Raw genomic sequence first — 25,653 nt, forward strand, 5'->3', positions numbered from 1 at the left:
AAGCAGAGAGCTGTCACAGACTGGAGGCTGATAAAAAATACCCTGTCCAAGAAAACTTCTTGAATAATACAAATGGCAGATAATGCGCTGTAGTTATTAACAAAGCCAAACCAAAGGCTTGTATGTGGAGCTTTGGTAACCCCCAGGTCTCTGTGGACTCTGGAAAAGTCAGATGGGGAAACAAACAATATTGGATGGCCAAACCCGCAGGACTTCCCAATGTTGCGGAAAGAATGCAACACCAGCAAAACAGAAGGAAAAAAAGTGAGATGTCAAGATGTTTCTTGTCTTCGTGCAGGATGAGGTGCGAGTCACGGGTTAGAGGCAGCAAAGCTCTGATGGGGCAACTGTGAGTCAGAAACATTTTACAGCAATGAATGACAGAAAAATAACACACTATGTTATCGGCAGAGCTGCCGGCAGTATGTGGGGGGTCTAAAGTTTTCCTAGCTCTTGTTTATGAAGCTATGGTTTGGAGTGGAATACAGCACAAAAAGCAGGGGGGACAAGAACCACTCTCCGAGTAAGTTGACGTTTACACACACACACAAAACGGCTTCTTTTGGACCTCCCAGATAAACAATTTTTGCTTGACTGATAATTTTCACTCACCATCTAGTTCTCTGACCCTCTTCCTGAAACACTGACTCATATCTGACAGGAATCTGCTTGTAGGTTTCAGATTAGGAGCCACATTTCTATTACTTCATAGCGGACAACAAAACACAATCATAGTGTGAGCAGTAAACCGGTGGCCTCTGTTTATCGCTGCCTCTGCAATGTGATGCCTAATCTGAGAAGGAAAGTTCAGAGGTCCGAGTTAAGCACAGACGGCACCCAAACAAACCTAAGGGAGCCATTATCCACGTCAAAGACGCTCCTTGGGGGGTGTGAACTCATGAAAACTCATTGGACAACCCTGGTGCCCCCTGACCAACCAACACAGCAGCCAGTCTGTTAATTAGAACCAAAATAGAAGACAAGTATTGGGTGCTGAGGACCCATTATAAGCCTCACAGTAACTCCCAATTAGGATGTAGCCTGTTTCTACAGCAGCTGGGGGTTTACAGAGCTGGGTGGACTTGAACAAGCATGACAGCGCCCCGCTCAAAAAAAAGAAAGAAGCAGAATTAAAAAACTAAGTAACAGCAATATGCATAAATTATTTTTAAAAATATTGGTCAAAATGATAGAAAAGGGTAATTAGCAGTCTGGCTATCATATTTCAAACGATATTGCATCGAATATAATGGATAAACAGTTAAAATACAGTAGTACAGTGGCTTGCATGTGAATTGTAAGATAAAAAGGATAACAGCTGAAATAGCTAATAGCACAACTGTGCGTTAATGTGTTGCTACAATCTTCCCAGGAGGTCAGCCCATGTAATAACTTTTAACTATACACATCCAAAATGTGAACAAATGATAGAAATTGATCATTAAAAAGCAATATGGCTAACAGTTAGAGATATTTGAGAAGCTAATGATACCACTGAATATCATGGATAGACAATAGAAACACAATACTGCAATGGCTAGCATTTCAGTTGCAAGCTAACAGCATGGATAACAATCGAAATAGCTAATAGCATAACTGAAATTATTTGCTGATAACGGATAACTGGGGGGAAATGGTCACTGGTGAACACAACGTATCACTGCTATTTTGTACTAGAAGTAGTTGAATAAAGGTTAAAATATTAAGCTAACAGATCTTAATGGTTCAAACTGTTGTCTTTGTAGTTGCAGTGCTGGGCCGTCTGCAGTCATGTGAAAAAGTAAGCGATCGCAGGTTCGGTGTAATCCTATGAAAAACTAAATACATCTTTTACTGCTTCAACAGAAATGAAGAGGGTGGTGATAATCAAATGCACTTGATTACCTGTTCATCAGCAAGTCTGACAGCCTCTATGCAAGCAGACGTTTTGGCAGTTATCTGATTTGTGTTTTAAAGCATTGCTAAATCTTCCCAGGAGTTTCCATCCCAGCAAATTCACCTCAGGGTAGACATAGGTTATGGGTCTTTTGCTGTTTCTCAGACACTACAGGGCTCAGTTAGTCACTTAAATGGTTCATATCAGAACAATTAGAAAAAAAACAGAGCATTTTTTGATGTGTTTGGAGAGGTTGTCAGAAGAAAGTCTCTTCTCTCTCTAAAAAAAAAAAACAACCCCAGGCAGCTCGGCTGAGGTTGCAAAGTTGCTTCTGAACAAACCACAGAAGTTCTGGAACAATGTTCTTTGGACAGATGCGACCTAAATGGAGATGTGTGGCCATGAAGTACAGCACCACATTTGGAGAAAACCAAACACGTCATAGCCACTGTGACACACGGTGATGCACGGGTGATGATTTAGACTTGTTTTGCAGGCACAGGACCTGGACACCTTGGAGTCATTGTGTAAGTAAGTAAAGTAAAATTTTATTTGTATAGCACCTTTCAAGACAAAAATCACAAAGTTCTTCACAGAAAAACTAAAACAGAAAAAAACACCATGAACCATGAACTCCTCTGGACACCCAAATCATGGGGTGTACTCATTTTTTAAGACTCTATCCAGTCCTGTGAAAATGTTCTTTTTTTTAACTCAGTTCTGCAGATTTATTTATTTTTTGTAGACAAAAAAATCTAACCAGGTGCTCTTGACTTCAGCTAAAGATTTTGTGTATGTGTACTTACAAACTGGGGAAAAGACAATTGTTTCCTGTTACAGTTCATTTTTGAACCTGGATATCTATTTAACAGTTAGTCAGTAGGTTTCAGTCCTATCACTTGGTTTTCATCAGCAGAAAAGGTTTTCTGAAACTATAGTTTTTAAGGCTTCAATTTATCCTGTGTTTAGGGTTTTCTCATCAATGTTTGCTTAAAGGTCTAGCTTCCAAAATCTATGAAGACAACTTGTTGTCAACTTCCAGATAATCATAATGTGTTTGACCATAATAGATGAAACACATCCAAACATTTTAAATGGACCAGTCCATACTTTGAGCAGTTTAGTCTCCTATTTCATCCCTGAGGGAGAAAGAGGCAAACTCCAGCCTTACAGAGCAACATTCACGAAGAGAAAGCTCTCAACCTTTCAGTCTCCATGGGGCTCACATGTCTCTTCAGAAGAGCGAGAAACAGGTGGGATGCTGATACCAGAGTCCAGGCCGCGATCTAGCTCCATCCCTCCGCTGTCCCAGTACACTTCATCCGATTTGGCGTCATAATTGAGACGATTGCTGGAGTGCATGCTTCCCTGTTTGTGATTTAGATTCTGATTGGACACAATGCCAGAAAAGGGCTCAGTGGAAACATGGTCAGGAATAAACTCCAAGTGGATCTCACAAGGGTCAACTATACCCGGGGACAGAGGAACCAAAGGGATCGGCTCTTGAGCAGACGACTTAAGGAATGAAAGAAGAAATGTTTTATTCTGGAAAACTGCATGTGTTTAAGTATTTTATAAAAACAGAGGGTGAAATAAAGTGAAACACAATAAATCATACCGGAGCCTTGGGCTGATTCTCAGTAGCTGGTGTAGCTTGTCTTGATTTTCGTAGATACATGATGAGAATTGGGAAAAGAAGAAGGGAAGTCAGCCCGATTCCCATACACAGCGCTGGCAGCAGCCCTGTAGGGAAGAAATGCATGCAGGTTGAACATGTCTCTGCTCAAAAAAGCAGAGAACTACACTAAATCATTTCAGACCCAAGATTTACAAGTTGTATCACCAGAAAAGCTGTAGGAAGAGGCAAGCCAAGCTTCTGCAGTAGATCTAGCTGACCTCTTGGACTTATAAAGTGCGGTTCACATCGTTTAAGGATCCAAGCACAGCTGTCTTTATGAGGCTTTCTTGCAGTTTCATGGGAGGTTCTTAGTATCCTAATAGCACCTAAGCAGTATTTTGGACCTCATAACTAATGAAAGTAGGATGTGTTGTGAATGATCCATGGACAGGTCTGTTTTCTGTTCTCAGTGTCAAAACTATAGAAGCAGCAGTGATTTCTTAAGCTATCGAACGTGAAGATGGTTCAGGTAGCTGCTAATTTGGGAACCTCTAGTTTTTAAAGTAAACTGTATCTCATCTCCTCACCTGAACTGGCGACTGTTTCAACGCACTGAGGGGCTGATTTCGGTGAAGCCGCCATGGCAAAGGTTGGGAAGGAGAAGTTGGCCTCAGCACAATATTTCTGACCCAGAGGCAAACCGGAGAACTCCACATACGACACGACCTCCTGAGTCCAGACTGTGCGGCTCTGCAAGAAGCAAGCATGTATAATGTGTAGCTGGTACTACTACCACTACTGGTACTGCTGCTTGAATGATTCATAGGTCAATCTGAAGTAGCTTAACAAACAAACATTCCCTTGAAAATGGTCAGGTACAAGAACTGAGCTGAAAATCAGTGACAAAGCAGCCAAAGAAAAACCTAAAGCTAACACTACATATTTAAAGTGTATTTAGCTTTAAGGTTCCTTTTGAACACAATACTTCCTTGTTCTTAAATATCAGTAGAACTGGAGACAAAGCATAGCCACACCTGGTATTCTGCACCACTCGGCTCAGTATACACAGTCACTGTGGTCCAGGGATCAATCAACTTAGAGATGGGACAGCACCTCTCCAGAGAGCACCTCCTGTTGGCAGCACAGGGGAAGTGCACCTGCACCACCATCTGGTCGTCTTTCAAAGAGACGGAAACAGAAGGAGGACTGAAGTCTGCAGAGGAGAGACAGAGGCTTCAAATTCAAACCACCCATGATATTTGAAAAATAAACCTGCAGAGTCTCCTCAGTCTGTGGCACATTTGCACTTAGCTTCATTACAGAAACATTACGGACTGTTACTTACTGAAGTCACTGTAGTCAAACTTGCGTGGTTTGAGCCACACAGTGGAGCTGGGACTGAGGTGAACACCAAGGCGAATCATGTTGTAGAGCTCAAAGTTTGAGAAGACCTGAGAGATGTCACAGCTTCGGGACGAGATCCAGATGCACCATGGCACATCCTGCCACGGGTCCCTGCAATAGTAACACCAAAATTAAAGAACAAGTAAGTATTGCATTTAGAATTAGCTTTAAAGTTACATATGATATAATTTACCATATATGCATACCATTTAAACATGTAATGTCAGAGCTAGCTGCAAAGCAGACTTTGGAATGTCTTAAGCCAACCCTTTTTTCTTTGAATCAGACTATCCTGTCATTTTTAAAGTGCTCTTGAACAGCAAGCTTCCTGTAGGTCTCTTTAAGTTTTTTCTTAGGATCTTGGATGCTTTTTCATCCATTTTCAGTCCAGTCCTTGTACTCGGGGGTTTTGTCTACAACCAAGTGTTGTGTCTACACTTAACAGAGAACTTAGCAAACAGCCAATTTAAACATTTATCTTTAGGGGATACTAGCAGCCTGTCACAAAACACATAGTATAAAACACAGTGGAGGCTCTTTCATGGTTTCTGTATCTCTATTTTAGTAAGTGCTGCTGGAAATTTTGTCAACATTGATGAAATTATGAATACAGAAAAGAACATTTTGATCCACAATGTAATATCATCTCACACTGGCAGCAGCTTCATTTTTCAGCACCACAGTGATCCCAGGTGGTCATACCAAATACTGACTCTTAGAATTGTCTCTATTTTTGCCTCATATTCTCCATTTTCATGCATGTTCGCTCATGTTTCAATAATTTATCATTTCCCATTCTCCTAGCAAAACCTGAAGAAATGAGGGCTGGCTCAAGAAGTTTCACAGTACCTTAGATGTTAGCATGAGGCCGGTAAATAGATACATTGGGCATTTGTTGCATTTCAATCCTCTTTTCATCTTGAAATTCATGAGTTATTTTCATTACGTCCAGTGGACATTTACTTAGGATTTTATTAGAGACACCAGTTGACAATAATACCTCACAACAGTTCTGTATTCTGAATTTTACATGTGTGAAGCTCATAATGTTCGGTTTTGTTGTAACTGTGTGATCATTTTGAAGGCCTCATTTTTTGGTACTAACGAACTTCTCTGTATTATAGATGCACACTTGTTTGCCTTTCCACAAGAATCTAAATTATTTGTATTTCTTGTTATACACATTATTCAGTATTCTTATTGTAATCAGTATGCACAATGTAACTGTGCAGTTATATATTAACAGCTGATCCAATGCCAAATCCAAAAGTGTCTGAAGACAGTAAAATCATGATCATCTAATTTAACGTACCTAATGCTGTAGACACCAGCAGAAATAAGGCTATAAAGTGTGCTGAGATAAAAGTGAGCTCAAAAAAAAAATTAAACGTGACACAATAAACTGCAAAGTGTCTGTGCACTGGTGGGAGTAAAATCAGTGTGTGAGGTTACAGGAATATGTCTCCCTCTCTGACATACACACACACTCAGACAGACTTACCCCTGCGTCTTTGTCTGCACAGTGTAGGTGGTATTAGGACTGGCATGGGGACAATCCCACTGCAGGAGGCAACCTAAGTCCAGTGATTCCACTGCAGTGTAACAGACTAACTCGCTCGACCCTGGGAAGTTCGCACGAAACCCGTACACCAAAAATAGACACACATAACACACACACACAGAGGTTTTCATTGGTCAGCAGAGTCCGATTGTGCCAATTTTGTTAACACTTTAAAGCACGAGCGCACACAGAGGGAGAAGAAGACCTGATGCAAACTGTTTTTTAGCACAGTTTGAACAGGGGGCTTTAACAGCAACGCTGACTTCAGTTCCTACCTGTGATGAACAGGATGTACAACCCCAGCAGCACCATCAACCAGGTTATACTTTGTGTTTCCATGACAACCTGGTGACCTCTGGATCAGGAAAGGGCTTATAGAGCGTGTAAAGTCCTGGAGGTGACTGACTCCCTTTAAAGCAAGACAAATGCACCTGTAAAGAAGCACTGAGACGGAGTAAGCTGCAGGCAAGAATGAGGGCCTGAGGACAGCAGGACGGTGGAAGGGGTGGAGAGAGAGAAGGATTTAATTGAAGGCTGGTGATTTTGTAAGGGAGAGGAAAGGCTTTAATCTCCTTAAAGAGGAGGGCCATAAAAATCAAGACTGGGATGGTAATGAGATTCAGAATACTTTATTAATCCCAGAGGAAATTAGGTAAAGAAAGAAGTGTTCATTCTACTGATCGCTTGGTGCTCCTGTACTCATTAACCCCATTTCAGTTGCCAATTTTATACTTGGCTACCAAACCACAAACACCTTTAGGTCACAAAAAAAAAAAAAAAAAAAAAAAACTAATTAAAAATAAATAAATAAATAATTTCCTCTCTACCGTTATTAAAGGTGCTTTGCCAAACTGCCACAACACGCGGCAAAACTTTCCAGTTTGCAGCGTTTATACTGCAACATCAAGGATAACCTAAATGTTTATTTAAATGTATGATTTCCTCTTTGTGATCAACGTCAACCAAACTGCACATTTTCATTCAGTTTATTACTTCATTAAAAACAACAGGTGCTGCAGTGCACTTCATACACACCCTACAATGTTGGAGAGAAAAACCCAACAATTAGACAACACCCCTACAAAGCAAGCACTTTGTGACCGTGGGAAGGAAGAACCTCCCTTTAACAGGAAGATCCTTCCAGTAGTACTAATCCATGAGGATTGAGGCTCCACAGGGTTAATCACTACAAAAATATGTGCTTATGAATTTGCAGAATGTCTTTGCAATAAAGCTTCGAGACCAGAAGCTTTCTGGTTTCAGTTTGTAGTCCACTTTTGGGGGGGGCAAACTCAAAACCCCCAAAATATTGAAACCCCCCCACCCTCAAAACAAGCTTCCATAATGTGGAGAATAAAAGGAGGGCTGAATTTTTGAAAATACACAAAGGTTTGTCTTTGCTCATCAGAATAGATAATGGGTTTCACGACTGTTTAGGATTGCTTCAATGTAAATAAATACATTTGAAGCAGATGGAGGTTGTAGATTTTGGTCATAACTGTTGACAATTTACCCTGAAATAGAGATGAAAGATTATAAGAAACACCCCAGGAATCTAAAGCAGCCAAAACAAAGTAGACACAGCAGATCAAAGACATGAGTGCATTCTGTCTTTTTATTCAATGCCATGTTTAAATAATAAGAATCTGTACATCTCTTAAGCAGGTCAAAGACCTTCATTCCCAAATATAATGATAAACAGTTTCCTTATTAACAATAATACAGCTGAAGTGCTTAACCAGGCAATCAGAAGGACCAACAGAGATCATACAGCAACAAAAATAGTCTTAAGAATGGTGTACATCACACACACTCTGAATCCATCACACACACCTGCATTCAATTCACACACACACCTCAGCAGAGCATCATACACCTGATAATTAAAGACAAAGCAAAACTGCCTGTTCATTCAGCACCGAACATCATTGCAACAACGATAATACTAAGCTGAACATTCCTCATTCCAGGATCCTCTGACATATCAATCTATACATCTGCAAATATTCAACATCCAACTGATGTGGATCCCAGACTGGAGTGTTTACATGCTGATCAGTTCTGGACGCTGCCGATCAGATCTATACAGGCACGGCTGACGTCACAGGCTGTGCCACCCTCAGTCCAGCAGAGGGCGTCGCCTGAAAAGTTTTACGTCCCACGGCTTTGTTGGAGAAAATCAGCCGGTTTTGGAGTCTCTCTGTAAAGCGACCCAAACACTTAAGAGTCACCTGTGCACCAAAAAAGTGTGTCTGGAAAATAAGCAGAGTATTGCTGCGTTAAAATCTGTGCAAATCTTAAAGAGGACCTGCTTAATTCCCCAGAATGTGACCTTTTGGTGCAGTTTGCACGTCTGCTCTATGTGCATTTGGTGTTGAAGAATCAGGGTTTATGTTTGCACCCCAGGCAAGGCGAGTCCCGGCTCCAGGCTGGTGGTTGTGGTTGTGGGTGTGGGGGAGGGCGGAAGGCCCTTGGGTCCTGAACAAAGCAGCCCGTGAGAGGCCGCGTGGTCTCCGTTCAAGTTCTTGTAAGGGTTACGCCGTGGAGGAGCTCTCAGACACACTGAGGGGAACCGGAGGCCAGCCAGGCAGCAGCCAGGACATGAGGAGATGACCTCCTCCTGGTCCAGAGAGTGTCCACTGCCAGAGCCAAAGGGAGAAGAGCCCGCGGGGTCTCCTGTTGGGGAGTGGTAGCCGTTGTTGTTGGTTGTGGGAGTGCTGTTTGTGGCGGTGCTCCAGCCCAGTGGTCGACTCACAACCACATTATTGTTGACCAAATTGGAGAGCGGTGGCAGGCACGGAGGCCCGTTAGAGATGGCCGACCCCCAGCCGTTTGAGAAAGGAGGACTGGATGGTTGTAAGGGAGATGAGAAATGGGAAGGAGGAGAGGAAAGTTTTGAGTAAGGAGACGAAGTGCTGTCTTGCATGTCTGGGGAACTAGTGCAGTCCATTGGCTCCTCCTCCCTCCCTTCCTCCTCCTGCTGCTGCTGCTGCAGCTTCGCCTCCTCCTCATGGTCAAACATGTTTACTGACAGCACCTCGAGAGACAGAGGGAGACCTGAATTGCTCGCCCTGTAAGCATCCTTCTCTTCTAGAAGACAGTCCTCTTCAGTTGTGTCGTTCACTTCCGTCTCAGACGGAGACTCCTCAGAGAGAACGGTGTTCGGTGCCGACGTGAGGTGTGGAGGAGGTGTGCAAGGCAGCGAGTGGCAGCGCCTGTGCCTCCTGGGCATGTCGACAGCATCTGCATCAGATGCAGTGGTGTCATCGCAGTCTGGTGGAGGAGGCAGCGTGAAGGTCAGGGAGATGACCGACTTGCTGGGCGTGTCAAACAGCTTTATCTTCCCGCCTTTGAGATCCTCCCTTTGGGAGAAGGGGTTAAACCGAGCAGGAGGAGCCAAGGTAGCAGTAGGCGGCGTCTCTGAAGGATGGAGCATGTCGGATTTGCTGCGGGAGAGACGCTGGTCTAACAGCAGGCCCAGGGATCGCCTTCGCACAGGGCTGACAGGCGGAGAAGTTGCTTCTGAAAGCAGAACAATCGTGTTAGTTTACAGAAGTGAGACAGAGTTCTCTTCAGTGAGGCATCTACAGAATGGCTCACCTTTGACAGCTGGTTCGACCTTCTGTTTTCTCTCAGCTTGTTTCTTCTCCAGCTCTGCTACGATTTGGGAGAAAGATGGACGGAGCTTTGCGTTCATCTGTCAAATTAGAGGAAAAGGATGGAAAATTAAAACAGGTCATAAAACAGGCAGCAATTATAAATATAAAAAATATAAAATAAAAACAAACTAAAATGTGGAGGCATCTGAAACATTTCCTCTGGATTTTTGGCATTTAAGCTCAAGTTACAAGAGTCAATAACTACTGTTCGATCTAAAGATGACAGGATCAAGTGTACAAGCTCTTGGCAACTGTAACTAAATGAAAATGGACACTCTTCCTTCAAACATCAAAACAATTTGATCTCTCGTACTGAAGCTCAAACCTTTGGTCAGTGCACTGCACTTGAGGTTACATCATGCACAAGTCAAGATGACAAAGCGAGCAGCAGTGAGCTAACAGCACATGACATGAGACAAAATGTATTTCTTACATTACAGCAGGCGATAGCCAAATTCAGGAAGTGAGATGGGCAGTCTGCCACCATATGTCGAAAGGCCTCCACATCCAGACCAAAATCCTGAAAGAACACAAAACCGAATAAGTTCTGTTTCAGTACATGTGAGCACTTTGTTTAAACAGAGTCTCCTTACTCCATCTTCTTTCTATCACAGAGACAAGCGACTGCAACCAGAATCTTCAACTGCTGTACTGCTAAATGGCCACAAGGGGGAGCAGTGCTCTTGTAATAGCTTCAAAAGGTCTTAAAGTAGATTAATACAGTCTGTGGCATGTCAAAGCTCATTTTAGCTCATAGGCCACATGCAGCCCACTCTGATATCAAGCAGGTTCCACCAGAAAGCCCATTTAATGAACTGGAATATTGGCCAGAGCCAACAGCTTTTTGGAGAAGCTGAGTAGTCTGAGTAAACGAGACCCTTTATCTCACTTCCTTAAAGATTTCCCAAAATCTGGAGTAGTTTGATCTTCCACAAAACCATCCAGTGGACCAAATGGGAAACCCCCTGTCTGCATCACACAGTACTATGATTTAATATTAAGGCTAAATGCTGTTATCATGCTGTTAATAAAGGCTGGTGTAAAACTACAAAATCAAAGCAAAAACAGAAGAAGAAAAAAAAAAAGAAAAAAAAAAGAAGAGGCAAAAATCTTTAGATGTTTTTCACATACTCCTTTCTTTTGGTTTTTACCATCTACACTGACTGTTCCGAATAGTTTTACTGATGTTCCAGTTTGACAACACAACTTAAAATCAGTTAAAAAAAATAAAATAAAATAAAGAACCACAAATAAATAGGTATAAAATGAGAGGTTTGGTGACTTTGTCCCTGAGGCGAGAGTTAAAGAACAGGTAGCGCGGCGCTGCACGTCGCTTCTTTTGAGCCCTTTAAGCGTTCGATTTACAAGCAATAAGTCAGTCAGCTTTCTGTTTGCCCGCAATGACATTCAGAGGATTTTAAAATGATCTACAGCAGCTATCATTTCAAATATTTTTAATTATCTCTCTCGCCTGTTGCTCAATCTTAGGAGCCATTTTAACAGTGCTGCTTGCACAACTATCGCGCTCTGGAGGAGCACTTCAGATGGCGACAGGCTTGAGGGTCTGTCCTCGAGCGGAGACAAACATTAAATCAATAATGGCTTTGTTAGAAACGTTCCCCACACTTCCTTAATAAAGAGGCCAGATTGTGACTGAGGCGTGAGTGAGATGACGAGCGTGTCAGGAAACAGGATAGGCGATGAAAACATAGTCATCAGTACCTCAGTGCGTGGCAGGATGTCGGGATCAGCCTGTATCCTCGCAATGATCTCACACAAGATGATACCGTATGCAAACACGTCCACCTGCAGAGAGAGGACGAACAGTCTATCAGCCAGAGATAACACAGCAGGTGAAGATAAGACCAAATAAGTGGAAAGACACGCATGCAGACTACGTATGGCTTCTAATATTATCTGTGTACTTTAAATTCAGATCGGATAAACAGCAAGATAAAAGTCTGTCACTTTTTCATTGTTTAAGCTTGCTTGACAAAACAAGTCTGCTGTAATTTCTCTCAGCTTTCAACAGTATGTAGTTTATAGCCAATTTATTATTTTTGTACATACGCACCATATTCTGCATGTAGTTTATACCAAACTGGAGCTTCTGAGTCCAAAACACAGTGAACGCTCATTTTACAGCCAATCAGGATTCCCACTACGCTACACAGAAAACAATCATAACCCAGGCCAACGAGTGCACCAATTACATAACCACATAACCACTTTATTAAATATTGATTGCTGTACATCACTGCCTGTTTCCTCTGTTTATTTGAGCAGCTCTCATCACGCCCACTGTGGACCTTGGACTTCTGAAACAACATGCAGCTGAAGTGAAGTGAAGAAAGTGAGCTGTCAGTACCTTCTCATTATACACCTCTCCTCTGAGCACCTCCGGAGCCATCCAGTAGGGGGAGCCAACCACAGCCAGAGGCTCCTGGCCTTCTTCCTCACTGCAGGAAAACAGGAAAGAGAAGCAAAACCTCTAAATGCACAAGTTTAATGGAATCAGGTTAAATTTGCTTTTAACCTTTGTTAAGATAATGTGCGTGGACTCTATGCTCGACTTTGTTAAAAGTGATTTCTTCATGATGCAAATACCCTCCGACGCTTTAATATAAAAACGCAAACAATCGACATTTCGATTTAATCTGATTTTTAACTGGTCAGATAAAACAAACTCAAAGGCAGCTCCTGAGGTTTCGTAATCGTGAGTCGTTTTGGGCCATTTCACCACTTCAGAAGAAACGATTACCAGAACAGCAAACCGATGTAATGCTTTGGCTTGTTTTTTCCCCTTTGAGAGTCTATTTAGTTATTTTTATGCGATGTCAGAGTTTAATGTTTTTCTCAACAGAAGTAAAAGATCTTTGTCTAAATTTGCAGCATTTTGTAAATCAAATCGACCTAGGAGGGCTTTTCTTCAGCTTAAAATGGGGAGAGGCAACAATCGGCTGCTTTGCATGAACACTATGCAGCTGTTTTTTGTAGTCAATGCTTTTGAGTATTTATCTAGTTCCAGTTCACATATTTAAGCTGTCATGGTGCCACCTTCAGGGCCTTTCGGACACAGATGTTCATTTTCAAAAACCCAGTAGTGACGCATGCAAAACAATACATGATGATGACTTTCTATATAGAAGCTTGTGACGTGCAGGAGACCAAAGAAGATGACAGATTGATAAAAGGTGCAACAAGAGCAGGCTTCACAGGCCAATTCAGTGACACAGAAGCGAATCAAGAGGTCGTGCAGGGTGAGCCGTTACTCTGTGCAAGCGTACGTGTGTTTATGTGCACTTCCTCAGTATCTAAGAAACCACAGTGTTTTTCAGTTATCTGGAGATATTGTTGTGCAATTTTTGACCGAATTAAAAAGGAAGGAAGGCAAGAATGTGCAAGGACAACGTGCTTGCACACATGCCTGCACACACACACACACACACACACACACACACACACACAGCTGGCAGATACTTCCTCTGTGCTATTTCCATCTGCTACTGAGGGCTATGATACAGCAAAAAAAAAAAAACCACACACAACATACAGAAGGGAGAAAGGATGAGTCGAGACGGTCACAGCTCCTAGTGTAAACACCATTTGGAGAAGTGGACCGGAAGAAATGAGACAAACTGAGCGACCGCAGAAGGCAGCACAGGGAAAACACCACAACAGAAAAGTCATCAGCATAAACAGATCAGATGATATCAGCAGAAGGGCGAGAGTGACTTGTTATGAGGGACAGCAGAGATCCAGCAAAGCCGGGAGAGCAAAAGGAGGAGGACTGGAATAGTTTGACCTTATTTGGAGCGCTAAACCCCTGTCATCATCTTTTCTTTCCTTTTTTTCCCCCTCCCCATGCCACAAGCACAGCAGTTTCAGTCAAAAACACACTCAAGAAACACACCCACCAACATCATCCATTTTCTGCTAGCGGCCTGCTGCAGGATGCAACAGTGTTTGAATAAAATCAAGAGCAAACAGCCTTGGAAAAAACCCCCCAAAAAAACAAAAAAAACAAACCACAATTGACCAGCTGCTATTGAAACAAAGTCTAGAACAAACAGAGCTGTCATGTTGGATAGGTGGAAGTATGCATGTATGTAAGTCCACAGTGACAGTTACATGGAAGACTCGCATCTGTAAAAATGTCAGCCTTATTTTTCAGCTCATCTGACACATTTTGCCAGGTTTTGCAGAAAGAGAGACAAGCGAAGTCACCCCTCCTGACAGTGACGCACACTTGTGAAGTGGCTGGACACACACACACACACACACACACACACACACACACACACACACACACACACACACACACACGAGTTGTGTTTTTAACTTAATAGCTGGAGACAGAGGAGGACTAAAGAGACAAGAGTGTTTGTCAAGTTTGTCTGCATGTGTGGGCAGAGACACACTGACTATGGCACTGCTTTGAGGTCAGCCTCGACAGCCCTTTTAAAACAGTAGTCAGACTCGAATTGTTCAACCAATGGCCAAAACCTTTCTGCAAAAAATGCTGTCCATAAAGACAACAAATTCTTTAGTCTGACACATTTAGTCTCCTTAAAACTCCTTTTTTGGCATTTTCCAAAAGTGAAAAAATTCATAACACTGATGGATGTCAAGTACCGCATTTCCTCTTTCTAAACTCTGATGCAGAAAGTAAAGTGCTGTCATTTGTAGCAAGTATGTGTTATACTCGTGGATACTACATTAACCTGTTAGTTCTCTGCAGTGACTCACTCTTTATCAGATAGTTGTGCAGATAAATTTAGTTCAGCTATTTGTTTCAACAACACGCAGCAACCTGCTGCACTCGTGGTGTCACTGCTTTTCTTATCTAACAGCGTTAATCATCAGCAGCCACCAAAATTCATGCACAGCAAGAGAGAACTCATTACAACATAGCGTGCATTTTAACACCTGCCCATAAGCCATGCTGCATGCACCCTCAGGCCACCAATACAAGAGCAGCTCCTCATGCAATTCTTCCTAAAAGGAAAGCCCAACACTATAATGGACAAAGGCTTGCTTACATTGAAAGGGCTTTCATTTAGACACATGAAATAACACCACATGCAACCACAGGATTATGTTTTGTTTGTTTGCTTTAAGCTGCCAGATATCAGACTGGAAGGGGGTTGCCTACACCTGCAACCCCCTTCCAATCCACAAAGCAACAGATCCCCTACAGCGCCTCCTGCAGGTGGGAAGCTCAAAGGATGATGGACACATAGGAACTGGTGAGTCTAGCAAGGCCTGGGTTATGGCATTCTTAAACACCTCCCCAAGGCCCTGCTCCAGGTCGAAAACTATGTATTCCATGTGGTCAACCTACTCATTAAACATACAGGAACTGCTTGGCCCTTGAAACCCATGCAATACAGTTCCTGAAGCACAGTTTCTGTGCTGATGTTGATGCCAGGGCAAGTTTGATTTTAGCTCGGCCTTCAATACCATCATCCCAGACATTCTTATAGAGAAGCTGGTAAACTTGGACTCCCCCCCCCCTCTCCACATGTGCATGGATCAAAAACTTCCTCACAGACTGTTCACAATCAGTCAAGGTTGGCATCCAGAGATCATCCACCCTGTCTCACAGCACTGGCTCACCACAGAGATCTGTGCTGAGTCCACTCTTATACACCATCTACACCAGTGACTGCACCCCTGCAACATCATCATCAAATTTGCAGACGACACCACTCTGATGGGGCTCATCACCAACGATGATGACACCGCCTACAGGGATGAGGTCCAGCGACTGTCAGAATGGTGTAACTACAATAACCTCACCCTAAACGTCAAGAAAACAAAGGAAGTGGTCATGGACTTCTGCAAAACAAGAACCGATCCCCCTCCCCTATCCATAAAAGGTGACTATGTGGAGAGGTTCCTCCTTTACGTTCCTCGGCACCCAAATATCTGAGGACCTATCTTGGTCCACAAACACATCAGCCCTAGTAAAGAAAGCCCAGCAGCGCCTCCATTTCTTGAGGGTTTTGAGATGTAACAAGCCGCAGACTGAACTAGTGTCCTTCCACCGTGCCACTATCGAGAGTGTGCTGGTGCATGCCATCCCTGTGTGGTACACTGGTTGCACAACAGCTGACAAGAAGAGACTACAGAGGGTCATCAGAACTGCAGAGAAGGTGATCGGCTGTCCACTCTCCTCGCTGGACTTAATTGCCAGCTCAATATGTCTCTCCAGAGCCAGGGCAATTATAAAGGACCACCTCCATCCTAACCACCACCTCTTCAACATCCTGCCCTCTGTTGGTTTTGCACTTGATGGATCTGAGCGTTTTTCCAGACTAAAGAACAGCTTCTTCCCGTGGGCTGTCAGAACTCTTAATGCAAACTAAGAGTGTGTAAAGACTTCCCCAACACATCCACCCTGACACTGCTGTTGATCATCTATGTGCAATATCTCAGTCTTTCCATGTTCTGTGCAATATTTTTGGCTCATGTGCAATTATTTTGGTCCCAGTCTGTTTCAGTGTTTCTTATACATACACCATGTATATAGTCTGACTCACATATATGTATACATATACATTGCTTTTTATTTTATTTATCCCCCCTTGTTGTATATTGGTCTCTTCTTTCTTTTGCACCTTTGTGGTCCAGCTACCCAATTTCGCTGTGCAAGAAACTGCACAATGACAATAAAAAGTTCCAAGTCCCCAAGTCCAAGTCCCCAAGTCCAAGTCCGGTGCCCTAGAAGCGACTTTTTAACAGCACCACTTACAGTTGATGGTGGAATATCTACAAGGAAGGACATTTCACAAACTGGCTTGCTGCAAAGGTGGCATCCTGTTACAGCACCACACTCAACTGATCGAGCTCTTCAGAATGATCCATCCTTTCACAAATGTCTAAAAGCAGACTGCATGTCTGTGTTCTTGATGCAATACATCTGTGGCAGCGGGACTCAAAGCACCTGAAGTCAAAGATGTGTGGCCCAGTACTTTTGCCCACACAGTGACATTCCCAAGTTTCCTCCAAAGCAACCATTTCCAGACAAATGGCTTTTACATGACTGCCCGTTTTTCCTTCAAATAAAAGTGAGTGAAGCTAGAGCCAAGTAACAACTAGTGGAAATTCATTTCCATTTATGTAAAAACTGCATTTTAATTAATGAACCGTGGGACAATTTCATTTCAAAGTTTTCAAGACCTCCTTACTTCAGGCACAGACATCAGGGCCGTCTCCATCACACCACTTCTTTCGTTGCAAGAGAAAATATTAAGATGCTGCACTGCTTCTTGAATAATTTCTCTATTTTCCAACTATCTTGCAACAACCCTCATGCTGGTCATTTTACAGATTCAGAGAGAATATACTTACATGTGATCACTGTCAGATTTAAAAAAACAAAACAAAACAGTTTGCATAACAAGTCTACAATTTAAAAGAGAACCTAAGAATTTGTGTTTTGTCCCCTCTACTAACACTTTGTTGAACGACTTTTTCTTCTGTAAACATTTTAACATCTTTTCCCCTCAATCTTTAGAGCGGGGCCCTTTTATGCCAAGAATCTGATCGTCCGCCACTTAACAGACATGATGTCAGTGGAAAAATAGCTGCAGAAATTAAAATAAAGACACATCTGAGGATTGCTGGTCATTTATAGCCTGTACAGGCCAGTGATGAATTGTAGAAACCACATAAATGTCACTAGAAATGCAGCTGCAAAAACGAAGGGGAAGAGTCATAACGCGACACCAGCAACAGAGCTGTGAGTTAGTGGTGTGTCATAAAAGCTCACAAAAAAAAAAAAAAAACCCCCACTGAAAACACTGCGAGCCAAAGTGCCGTCCCGTCTGCCTTCCCCTGGACCTATGAAACAGAGCGGAGGCAGCGTGTGCCTGTGTACTTTGGAAAAACCTGACTGATCGGGAGTGAGCAACAGTCTCTGTGTGTGACTGTGTCTCATCCGAACGTCTCCAGGAGAAAAGCAGAAGTTGAGGGAAATATTTCGAGAGTGCACGGAGAAAGATATGGCATGGAATATAAACAGAGCGGAGACGAGTGCAGGAGTGGAATTTATTGAGCACGACTTATCTAATCACACAGCTGATAGGTGTCGACGGACTGACCTGTAATCTGGTATTTTCTCTGCCAGGCCAAAGTCTCCCACCACGGCCGAGCACACGCTACCTTCCCAGCGCACCAGGCAGTTCTGAACAGAGGGGCAAAGGTCACATGAATCACTTTATTGCTGCAGCAAACTGTGCATCCACAATATGTGAGAGCGGTGCTTTCTGCATGCCTGCAAAGATGTTTTTGGTTAGTTTTTTGCAAGAAGAAGAAGAAAACTTTAAGAAAATTCAAACATTCAGAGCATCAGATCGCAGCGTCCCCCCCCAAATTATTTCCTTTACACTCCTAGAAATACTCTGGACGCACGACACGTGATGCCCACTCACTAGTGTTGAATGCAGCGGATTATCAGCTGTTGCATAATGACGTTACTGGCAGTAGTTTACAAAAGTCAACGACCTGCCGGGAGCACAGATGATAAGCCTGCAATCACCAATGTTTATTAATGTGCATTTTAAATACAATAAAACACACAGGCTCCTGTAGCATACTCAAAAACAACCTATAAAAATAAAATTTGAGAAAAAACAGAGGAGAGTAGGGGCTCTAAGTGTGTAAAGGTCGCCTGCCAAGACTCCCACAGATGTTTTGGCTGCTGTTTGGCACAGATCCAGGTGCAACACTGGACCTCTGTGATAGCATCAGATGTAATTTTACGATTTGTAACGCACCTGCAGCGCCTTTAAATCTGTACTCAGATCTTTTTCACCTTCCTTCTGTTTACTAATCACGAAGTATTTACACTCCTGCGCCTCCCTGTGCGTGTGTGCGCGCTCACCTGTAGCCCTCGTGCTATTGTGGAGCATTCATACGCCTATGTGCGTCACAACCTTCTGAGCGAGTGGGTTCAGTGAGTGTTGATTCTCAGTGCTGTGTGCGAGCAGTACATGAGCACCGTGTGTGTAATCACCTTGGAGGTCAGGTCTCTGTGGAAGATGCCCTTGCTGTGCAGGTACTTCAGTCCCCGGGCGATATCCAGAGCAAGGCTGAGTCGCACACTCCACGACAGGTACACGTCGCTGTCCAACAGCTGCTCGAGGTTGCCACCATTGATGTACTGAATTATCAGGAGACCAAACAAAAACAATTAGTTATATTAATTATACTGATTATGCATGCATCTCGTTCTGCTTAAAAATGTTGAGATAAAAGCTGCTTCCAGTGTTGTTAAAGGAAAATGCTTCCAGAGGTGTTTTCCTATTTGAAAAAAGAAAAACGAAGCTCTTCCTCCACACAGACACCAAATGCTTGCTAATGCGTATCATCTGGGTTTCTTCTTACTGTAGGTTTTAATCTTTAACCTGACATTGCTTTCAGTCGAATGATTTTATTTTCAAAAACAACTTTATTTAACAAGGACAACAGCAGTCTGGATACTGCAAACATCGCTGCATTCTTAGAGCACACTGTCATGTGTCCACAACCATCCAGCGTCCTCTTTCCTTTTCTTCATGTTTGTTTAAACATCATCTCAGTTTACTTCAAGATACAGTGCCATGGCATCTACAGCGATTTCATAGCCTAGCATCCTTCTTCTGTTGACACAGATGGTCCTAAAATACTTGAATTGTACTGCATGTCCAAAGTATGTGAGGGTGCAGGTGTTCATGTGGCCAAACAGTCTCCAGCATTGCTGTTGTGCTATATTAATACAATGTAACTGAACTAAAATATTGTCATACGCACTCAAACATCAAGTCTTCTGCAACAACAACTACGGATCCTTTAGTGCATTTTGTTATAGTTAAGAGCAGATCAGAATTTTGGAAATTTGTTTGTATGCATTGTTATTTCAATGGTTGAAAATGTCACTTTCATTTATGAGAAGTTGAGCTGACAGCCAAATTTTGGGGGGGGAAAAACCAAAAAAAAAAAAAAAAAAAAAAAACAAAAAAAAAAAACCCCAGGATATTCTGTAAATTGATATGCAACAAAAGCTCTCATTTGTACGGGAAGCCACTGAGGTTGCATGATAAACAATTTAACCACAAGGTGACAAGAATTTCCCCTTTTCTAAAAATGTGAATGATGATAAAACCTCTTGGTCAATCAATCATTTAAATAAAAGAAAAAATTAAGGAAAACAAAAAGTTATAAAACCTCTGACCAACACGACCCACTAAAGACACTACCCGACGTTAGAGCAGGTACGCCTCTTCTCTCCTGACCTTTATGCTTTTTACTGACCAGCTGCTCAGTTACTATGGCAACATCTAAGAAACAGGTGACCTGTTATGAACCGTGTGACCTCAGTCTGGCCAGGATTAAGTGTACCGCAGTTACAGACGCTTGTACCGCCTGTTCTGGGTTTATGTGGAGAAATGAAAATGAAATCACCAATTTCAGAAGAAAAATCCTGAGAATCCATACACACATTCATCCAACCTGCCTAAACACTTAAACTGGAGGGCAGGGCTCAGTTAATTTAATAATAATAATAATATTTATGAGTCTTTTAAGATTAATTTTCAAATTAACTGACTAAATTAATGAGGTTGACACTACGCCTGCGTCAGACAACCTCTCAAAAATAACTGACTGCAACATGTAAAGTTTACACAACAGTAAACAAAGATGATATTAGACGGGCATATTTAGCAAATTAAAAAGCCAGCCGATGACTTACAGCAGGCCCGATTCTCTTTCTCCTCCCCCCGGGACCAATAACTCGACTCATACTAGTTTGAAGTACAGGATCTGAAGAAACCATCTCTTTACGGCCAGATTTAAAACTCAGACGGTGAGATCAGTGTGCAATTTAAATTTGATTTCAAAATCAAAGGAGCCAAAACTTTTCATAAATGCCTCAAAGCATTTAGATAAATAATGTAAAAGATATAAAATGCACAATAAATGTCACGTTCAGTGTAAAGTGAGCTCAAAAACCAATGTATAACATTAATTTAGGCTGGCTTTCTCATACAGACTGAATTAAAAACCACAGATTGAGGCTGCAGATATTTTCCCTCCATTTGATGAGTTTGACTTTTTTTCTTGCTACAAGGGAATCTTGTTTGCTACAATGTTTATAGTGAGGACAAAGGCAGATAAATATCAGTTTCTGGTCACATCATTGCTTTCATGCAGATGCACACAGCCGCCTGTTACCACTACAAAGGGCAAAATGAGGAGATCAAAACCAGATCGCCATCTGTGCTGTAGCAGATTAATGAGACTTACCTCTGTGAGAGCATGGAGCTGCCCCTCATGGACACACACGCCTATAAACCTGTGGGTAAAGTACAGGAACATATATTAATGTCAAGTCTAAACTTTTTAAACATTTCAAGGATTTTTTTTTTAGTATGGTGGACACACCCGGGACAGGTTCTATCACAGGGTATATTACACAACCATTTAAACAGTGTCAACAGTTAAAAAATGGTTTTATCAAATGCACGGCTGCTTTGAGAGGCATGTCCCGACAGAGGAAGCTGCCGGGCAAGTGTCGCGTCTGCTAATCTGAATCACTGAGCTGGAACTCGAGACAGTTTGTGGCTTCTGGTGCCTTTTGGAGCATTTTATTGCAATCGTTCAATAACATGGTCTGCTGTGCAGCTAATTGCACCAAGTTGTTTTGCCGTTTGTTTTGTTTGTTTTAAATGTTTTTAAATCAGGTGTGGCGCACCAATGTGGTCTATGGACCTTTTATAGCCCACCCGCTTTTACATCCATGTACACTTCAGGCTACATGGCTATGGCAAAAAGTGCCAAAGACTCTTATTAAAAGGTCATTAAAAAGTTATTTTCAAGTCAAGTGGCTTTATTGTCATTTCAAGCATGTGCAGTGGTACAGTACACGGTGAACCGAGACAACGTTCCTCCATGTGGTGCTACACATGACAGACAAACGCAGGACTACACAAAGTGCAATTGTGCAAGAAAACCCCAAAACAAACAAAACCAAAACAGTTCAACACCGGACAGAACTGAACGATACAGACACAGCAGTGCAATCACTGACAATGAACCCACTGAAAATCTAGTCTGTGGGCTCTTCTTGTGGACCACACAAACCACATCTATCACCAGTGTTTGAAGGCCGAGTATTCTAAACAGTGTACGATGAGACATGCCATCACAATGAAAATCAAACACTGGAAAGAAATGTTTTTCAATGAAAAGGTAAAAACTGAGTTCATGTTAACAGTGAGATGGAAAGCCAACATTTCAGTTACCTGAGTATGTTAGGGTGCGATAGTCGATTCATGAGCTGGACCTCCCTGAGCATGTTGGCCCTGTTACTGGCCAGGATGTTCATCTTCAGAGCCATCACCTGACCAGACACACGGTGTTGCACCTGGATGATGAAGGGAAAAGGAGCACAAACGCTTTATTTAGATCAACTGAAGCAACGAGAGCTGAAAAGACAATTTGTCATCACAAGCAAAAACGCTTAAAATCTGCCTCACACCCCAGAAGAATCCATGACTGCACCACATTTGGATGAAAGAAATATTTAAGACTCCTCACAGTTAACAGATGTATGGCTGAGGAGAGTAGGCGTGCGGCGCAGCGCTGGTGATGACGGATCTATCACACATGCATCAGTCACACCATCAACACCCTCTGAAGCAATAAAAATCTAAGTGCTGACTGAATGATATCTGGAAACCGGCCACGAAACATTTAGAGGGTCGGTCGAGTTTCTTCCACACTCCTCTTGGCTGCTCGTCTGACCAAACCTGCTGCCATGACAATGAGGCCGTCTGGTATGGTAACTATGGCGATGCGACATGCTTCCTGGCGGGTGCATGTTTGTGCATATTTGCTTGGCAAGTAGTTTGACTTCCACAGAAATGTGTACGAGCAGCAGATGAAAGCAAAACACTCTGGGAATGTTTGCTGTGCATGTGCGTGGTGAGAAAGGCCAGCACTTTAAGTGTTTTACATGTACGAGTAAGTGTGAAAGGAAAATGTTGGCATTGTGAATCAATTAGAGAGGACTGCTGCTAAATTCTGACTTCGTTTTCTATCATTTTATGCATTCTGACCCCTCACGCTTCATCTGCTGCCTTTAGAGATTTTTTGTAATTTAACAAGTCTATAAAGGTTAATTGTTTTACCATTAAAGCAATCACAAATACTTTGGCGTGCAAACAAATATAGCTCGATGATGTTAGAGTATTTAACTGGTCCAAAGCATTATTGTTACAGCCAATTAAGCTGGAATTAAAATAACTCATTTGTCCTCTAGTAGTGCTACGTGTATTCAACTGGTTTACTTTGGGTCCTGTCCAAAATGTCTAAAAGTATGTCTAGCAGCTCTGTGAGAGCGTACTCTTGCATAAAGGAGCCAACACCAAAAAACACAACATGCTGCACTGCTCCAGTAAATGCTGAGCCTTGCTATGACGCGCAACAGTGTTGTTGTAACATCTCACCACGAACAATTGTAACAGGGTATCGGTACATTTACAAATTTACCAGTTACTGAAAAATAAGTACGTAAATGTGAGAAAAGGACATTGAAAAGTACACTACATGATTGAGCAGCTTGTAGAATCACCTTTATTATAGTGGAGGAATTTTGGGCCACTCTTCAATTCGCTAAGGTTTGCAGGCATTCATTCATGTGCCTCTGTCAGTGCGCCACAGGGTGCTGTGGCTACAATGTAGCTGCCATCACCAGTGTGTGAATGTGTGGATGACCGGATGTGTAAAGCACTTTGGGGTCCTTAGGGACTAGTAAAGCACTAAACAAATACAGGCCATTTACCATGTGCAGCTCTCAAAAAAATTTCCACAGTATTTCAGTCAGGTTGAGGTCTGGACTTTGGTCCGTTACAACCCTTTAATTCTTTTTCAGTCATTCTGTTGTAGATTTCCTGCCATGTCTGCAGGTCATTGTGCTGGTGCATGACCCAGTTTCTGTCACGCTTTAACTTTCAGACAGCTGACCTCATACTTTACTCTAGAACATTTTGGTATTCAGAGGGATTCATGGTCGACTCAGTGACTGCAAGGTCCCCAGGTCCTGTGGCTGTACAAGCCCAAATCATCATCCCTCCACTACCATGCTGACATTTGGTTTACAGCAAACATGGAGCTGTGCATTACGGCCAAACATCTCCACTTTGGTCTGTCTAAAGCACATTGCTCTAGAAGTCTTCGGCTTTGTTCAAATGCATCTTTGAAAACTGAAACCATGCTGGCATGGAGAAAAGAGGCTTCCTTCTAGAAATCCTTCCAAACAGGCCATACTTTGTCTTTTTAATAACTGCACCATCATGAATTTTAACATGTGACCTGAAGCTTGCAGAATTTGAGACGTCTGTCTGAACTTGGGGTGGATTTGCTAGAATATCCACTCGCTCCTGTCCTGTGAAACACTATATTAATAAAAAGACTTAATACAGAATAGAAGACTTCATTTGATATCTTTTTACAACTTTTTTGACATAACTCTGGACAACACGGGTCAGAAAACCAGACAAATTTAAGTATAAGGGTACAAGTGTTTACATGGCGCATGCAGACATCCATGCTTCATTCTTTTGCTCAGGTTTAGCCGCCAACTTTAAATCTGCTCTTTTCTATCGGTCAAATCACATCAGTCGAGCCTTCAATAGCTGACAACACCAAGAAAGGTTAAAGTGATCACACATGAACACCTTTCAGTGGTAGAAATTCAACAGCATTTTTACTTTCTGGAAAGCATTGGACGGCATCAACGCGTTAACGAGGTATCCGTGCTAACACCGGCCAGCCCCACGCACGGGGCCATCCACGGTAACTCGTTAACAGAGATTTGCCGCGTTAATGCAGTTATGGCGTTAACATCATTTTAACGAGATTAACACTGACAGCACTATGACGTGGTTTTGGGAAGTATAATTTACATATACATGCCAAACAGACTGAATCAGTGTTAAATGTTTCTAAAGCGGTCTCTAAACCCCCTTTAAACCCGCTCAGTCTGTTTGTTAGGGTTAGCAGGATGCAATTCAGTGTCTCGTGGAGTCTTATTTACATGCAGTCTAAAACAGTGATCTTAAAGCTTGGCTATACATCAAATATCCTTTTAGCTAACAATAAAAGCTAAACCGGTAACCTTTTATCTTCATTTGTGACATAAATGTGAAGCGAAGGAGTGAGAGAGCGTGAGAGAGGGTCAAAGTCTGCAGTCGTGAACTAAAGTCAGAATGACACTGGCCTGGATCTTAGCTGAGCTCTGGATCTGACTGATGATAGAAAAACCACAAAGCCTATTAGAGTACAGACTAGAGTGCAGTGAGTAATGCCATTAACACACACACACACACACACACACCCACACACACACAAACAAACATCCATCACATTCTTGCAAGTATACTGAAAGGTTACAAGACCAGGATGCCGTTAGATGTTTCACCTTCTGTGTAGGTGGAGAGAGTGATAGCAAAAGCAGCCTAGTTTGTTTTCCAATAAAGAAAAAGTC

General features: G+C 42.4%; 2 protein-coding genes across 3 annotated transcripts in view; both read right to left on the bottom strand.

Annotated features, from left to right (window-relative positions):
• Window positions 1–2,169: 2,169 nt before the first annotated feature.
• si:dkeyp-75h12.7 lies at window positions 2,170–7,940 on the bottom strand. Of its 2 annotated transcripts, XM_005944586.2 has the most exons (7): window positions 6,735–7,940; window positions 6,400–6,520; window positions 4,840–5,009; window positions 4,529–4,707; window positions 4,082–4,244; window positions 3,495–3,619; window positions 2,170–3,391 (listed from the first exon to the last, which is right to left on the bottom strand). In XM_005944586.2, exons 1-7 carry the CDS (start codon window positions 6,796–6,798, stop codon window positions 3,083–3,085), a joined length of 1,131 nt encoding a protein of 376 aa, XP_005944648.1. In that variant the 5' UTR covers window positions 6,799–7,940; the 3' UTR covers window positions 2,170–3,082. The 2 variants fall into 2 exon arrangements, with proteins under 2 accessions (XP_005944648.1, XP_042068642.1); XM_042212708.1 differs by having other exon boundaries at window positions 6,400–7,940.
• A 112-nt stretch (window positions 7,941–8,052) lies between these two features.
• Window positions 8,053–25,653, bottom strand: part of tesk1b (testis associated actin remodelling kinase 1b) — a 30,445-nt gene continuing 12,844 nt past the window's right edge. The window contains exons 3-11 of the mRNA XM_005944574.3: window positions 22,409–22,530; window positions 21,411–21,459; window positions 19,141–19,287; window positions 18,227–18,309; window positions 12,487–12,577; window positions 11,841–11,924; window positions 10,552–10,638; window positions 10,060–10,156; window positions 8,053–9,981 (exon numbers count right to left, since the gene is read on the bottom strand). Of these exons, the coding sequence (XP_005944636.1) occupies window positions 8,849–9,981; window positions 10,060–10,156; window positions 10,552–10,638; window positions 11,841–11,924; window positions 12,487–12,577; window positions 18,227–18,309; window positions 19,141–19,287; window positions 21,411–21,459; window positions 22,409–22,530 (1,893 nt within the window). The 3' untranslated portion in view covers window positions 8,053–8,848. The remainder of the gene's footprint in view (window positions 9,982–10,059; window positions 10,157–10,551; window positions 10,639–11,840; window positions 11,925–12,486; window positions 12,578–18,226; window positions 18,310–19,140; window positions 19,288–21,410; window positions 21,460–22,408; window positions 22,531–25,653) is intronic.

The sequence above is a fragment of the Haplochromis burtoni genome, unplaced genomic scaffold (genome assembly GCF_018398535.1).
Source record: "Haplochromis burtoni strain Fernald_Lab_line unplaced genomic scaffold, NCSU_Asbu1 Contig_388, whole genome shotgun sequence".
NCBI lineage: Eukaryota > Metazoa > Chordata > Actinopteri > Cichliformes > Cichlidae > Haplochromis > Haplochromis burtoni.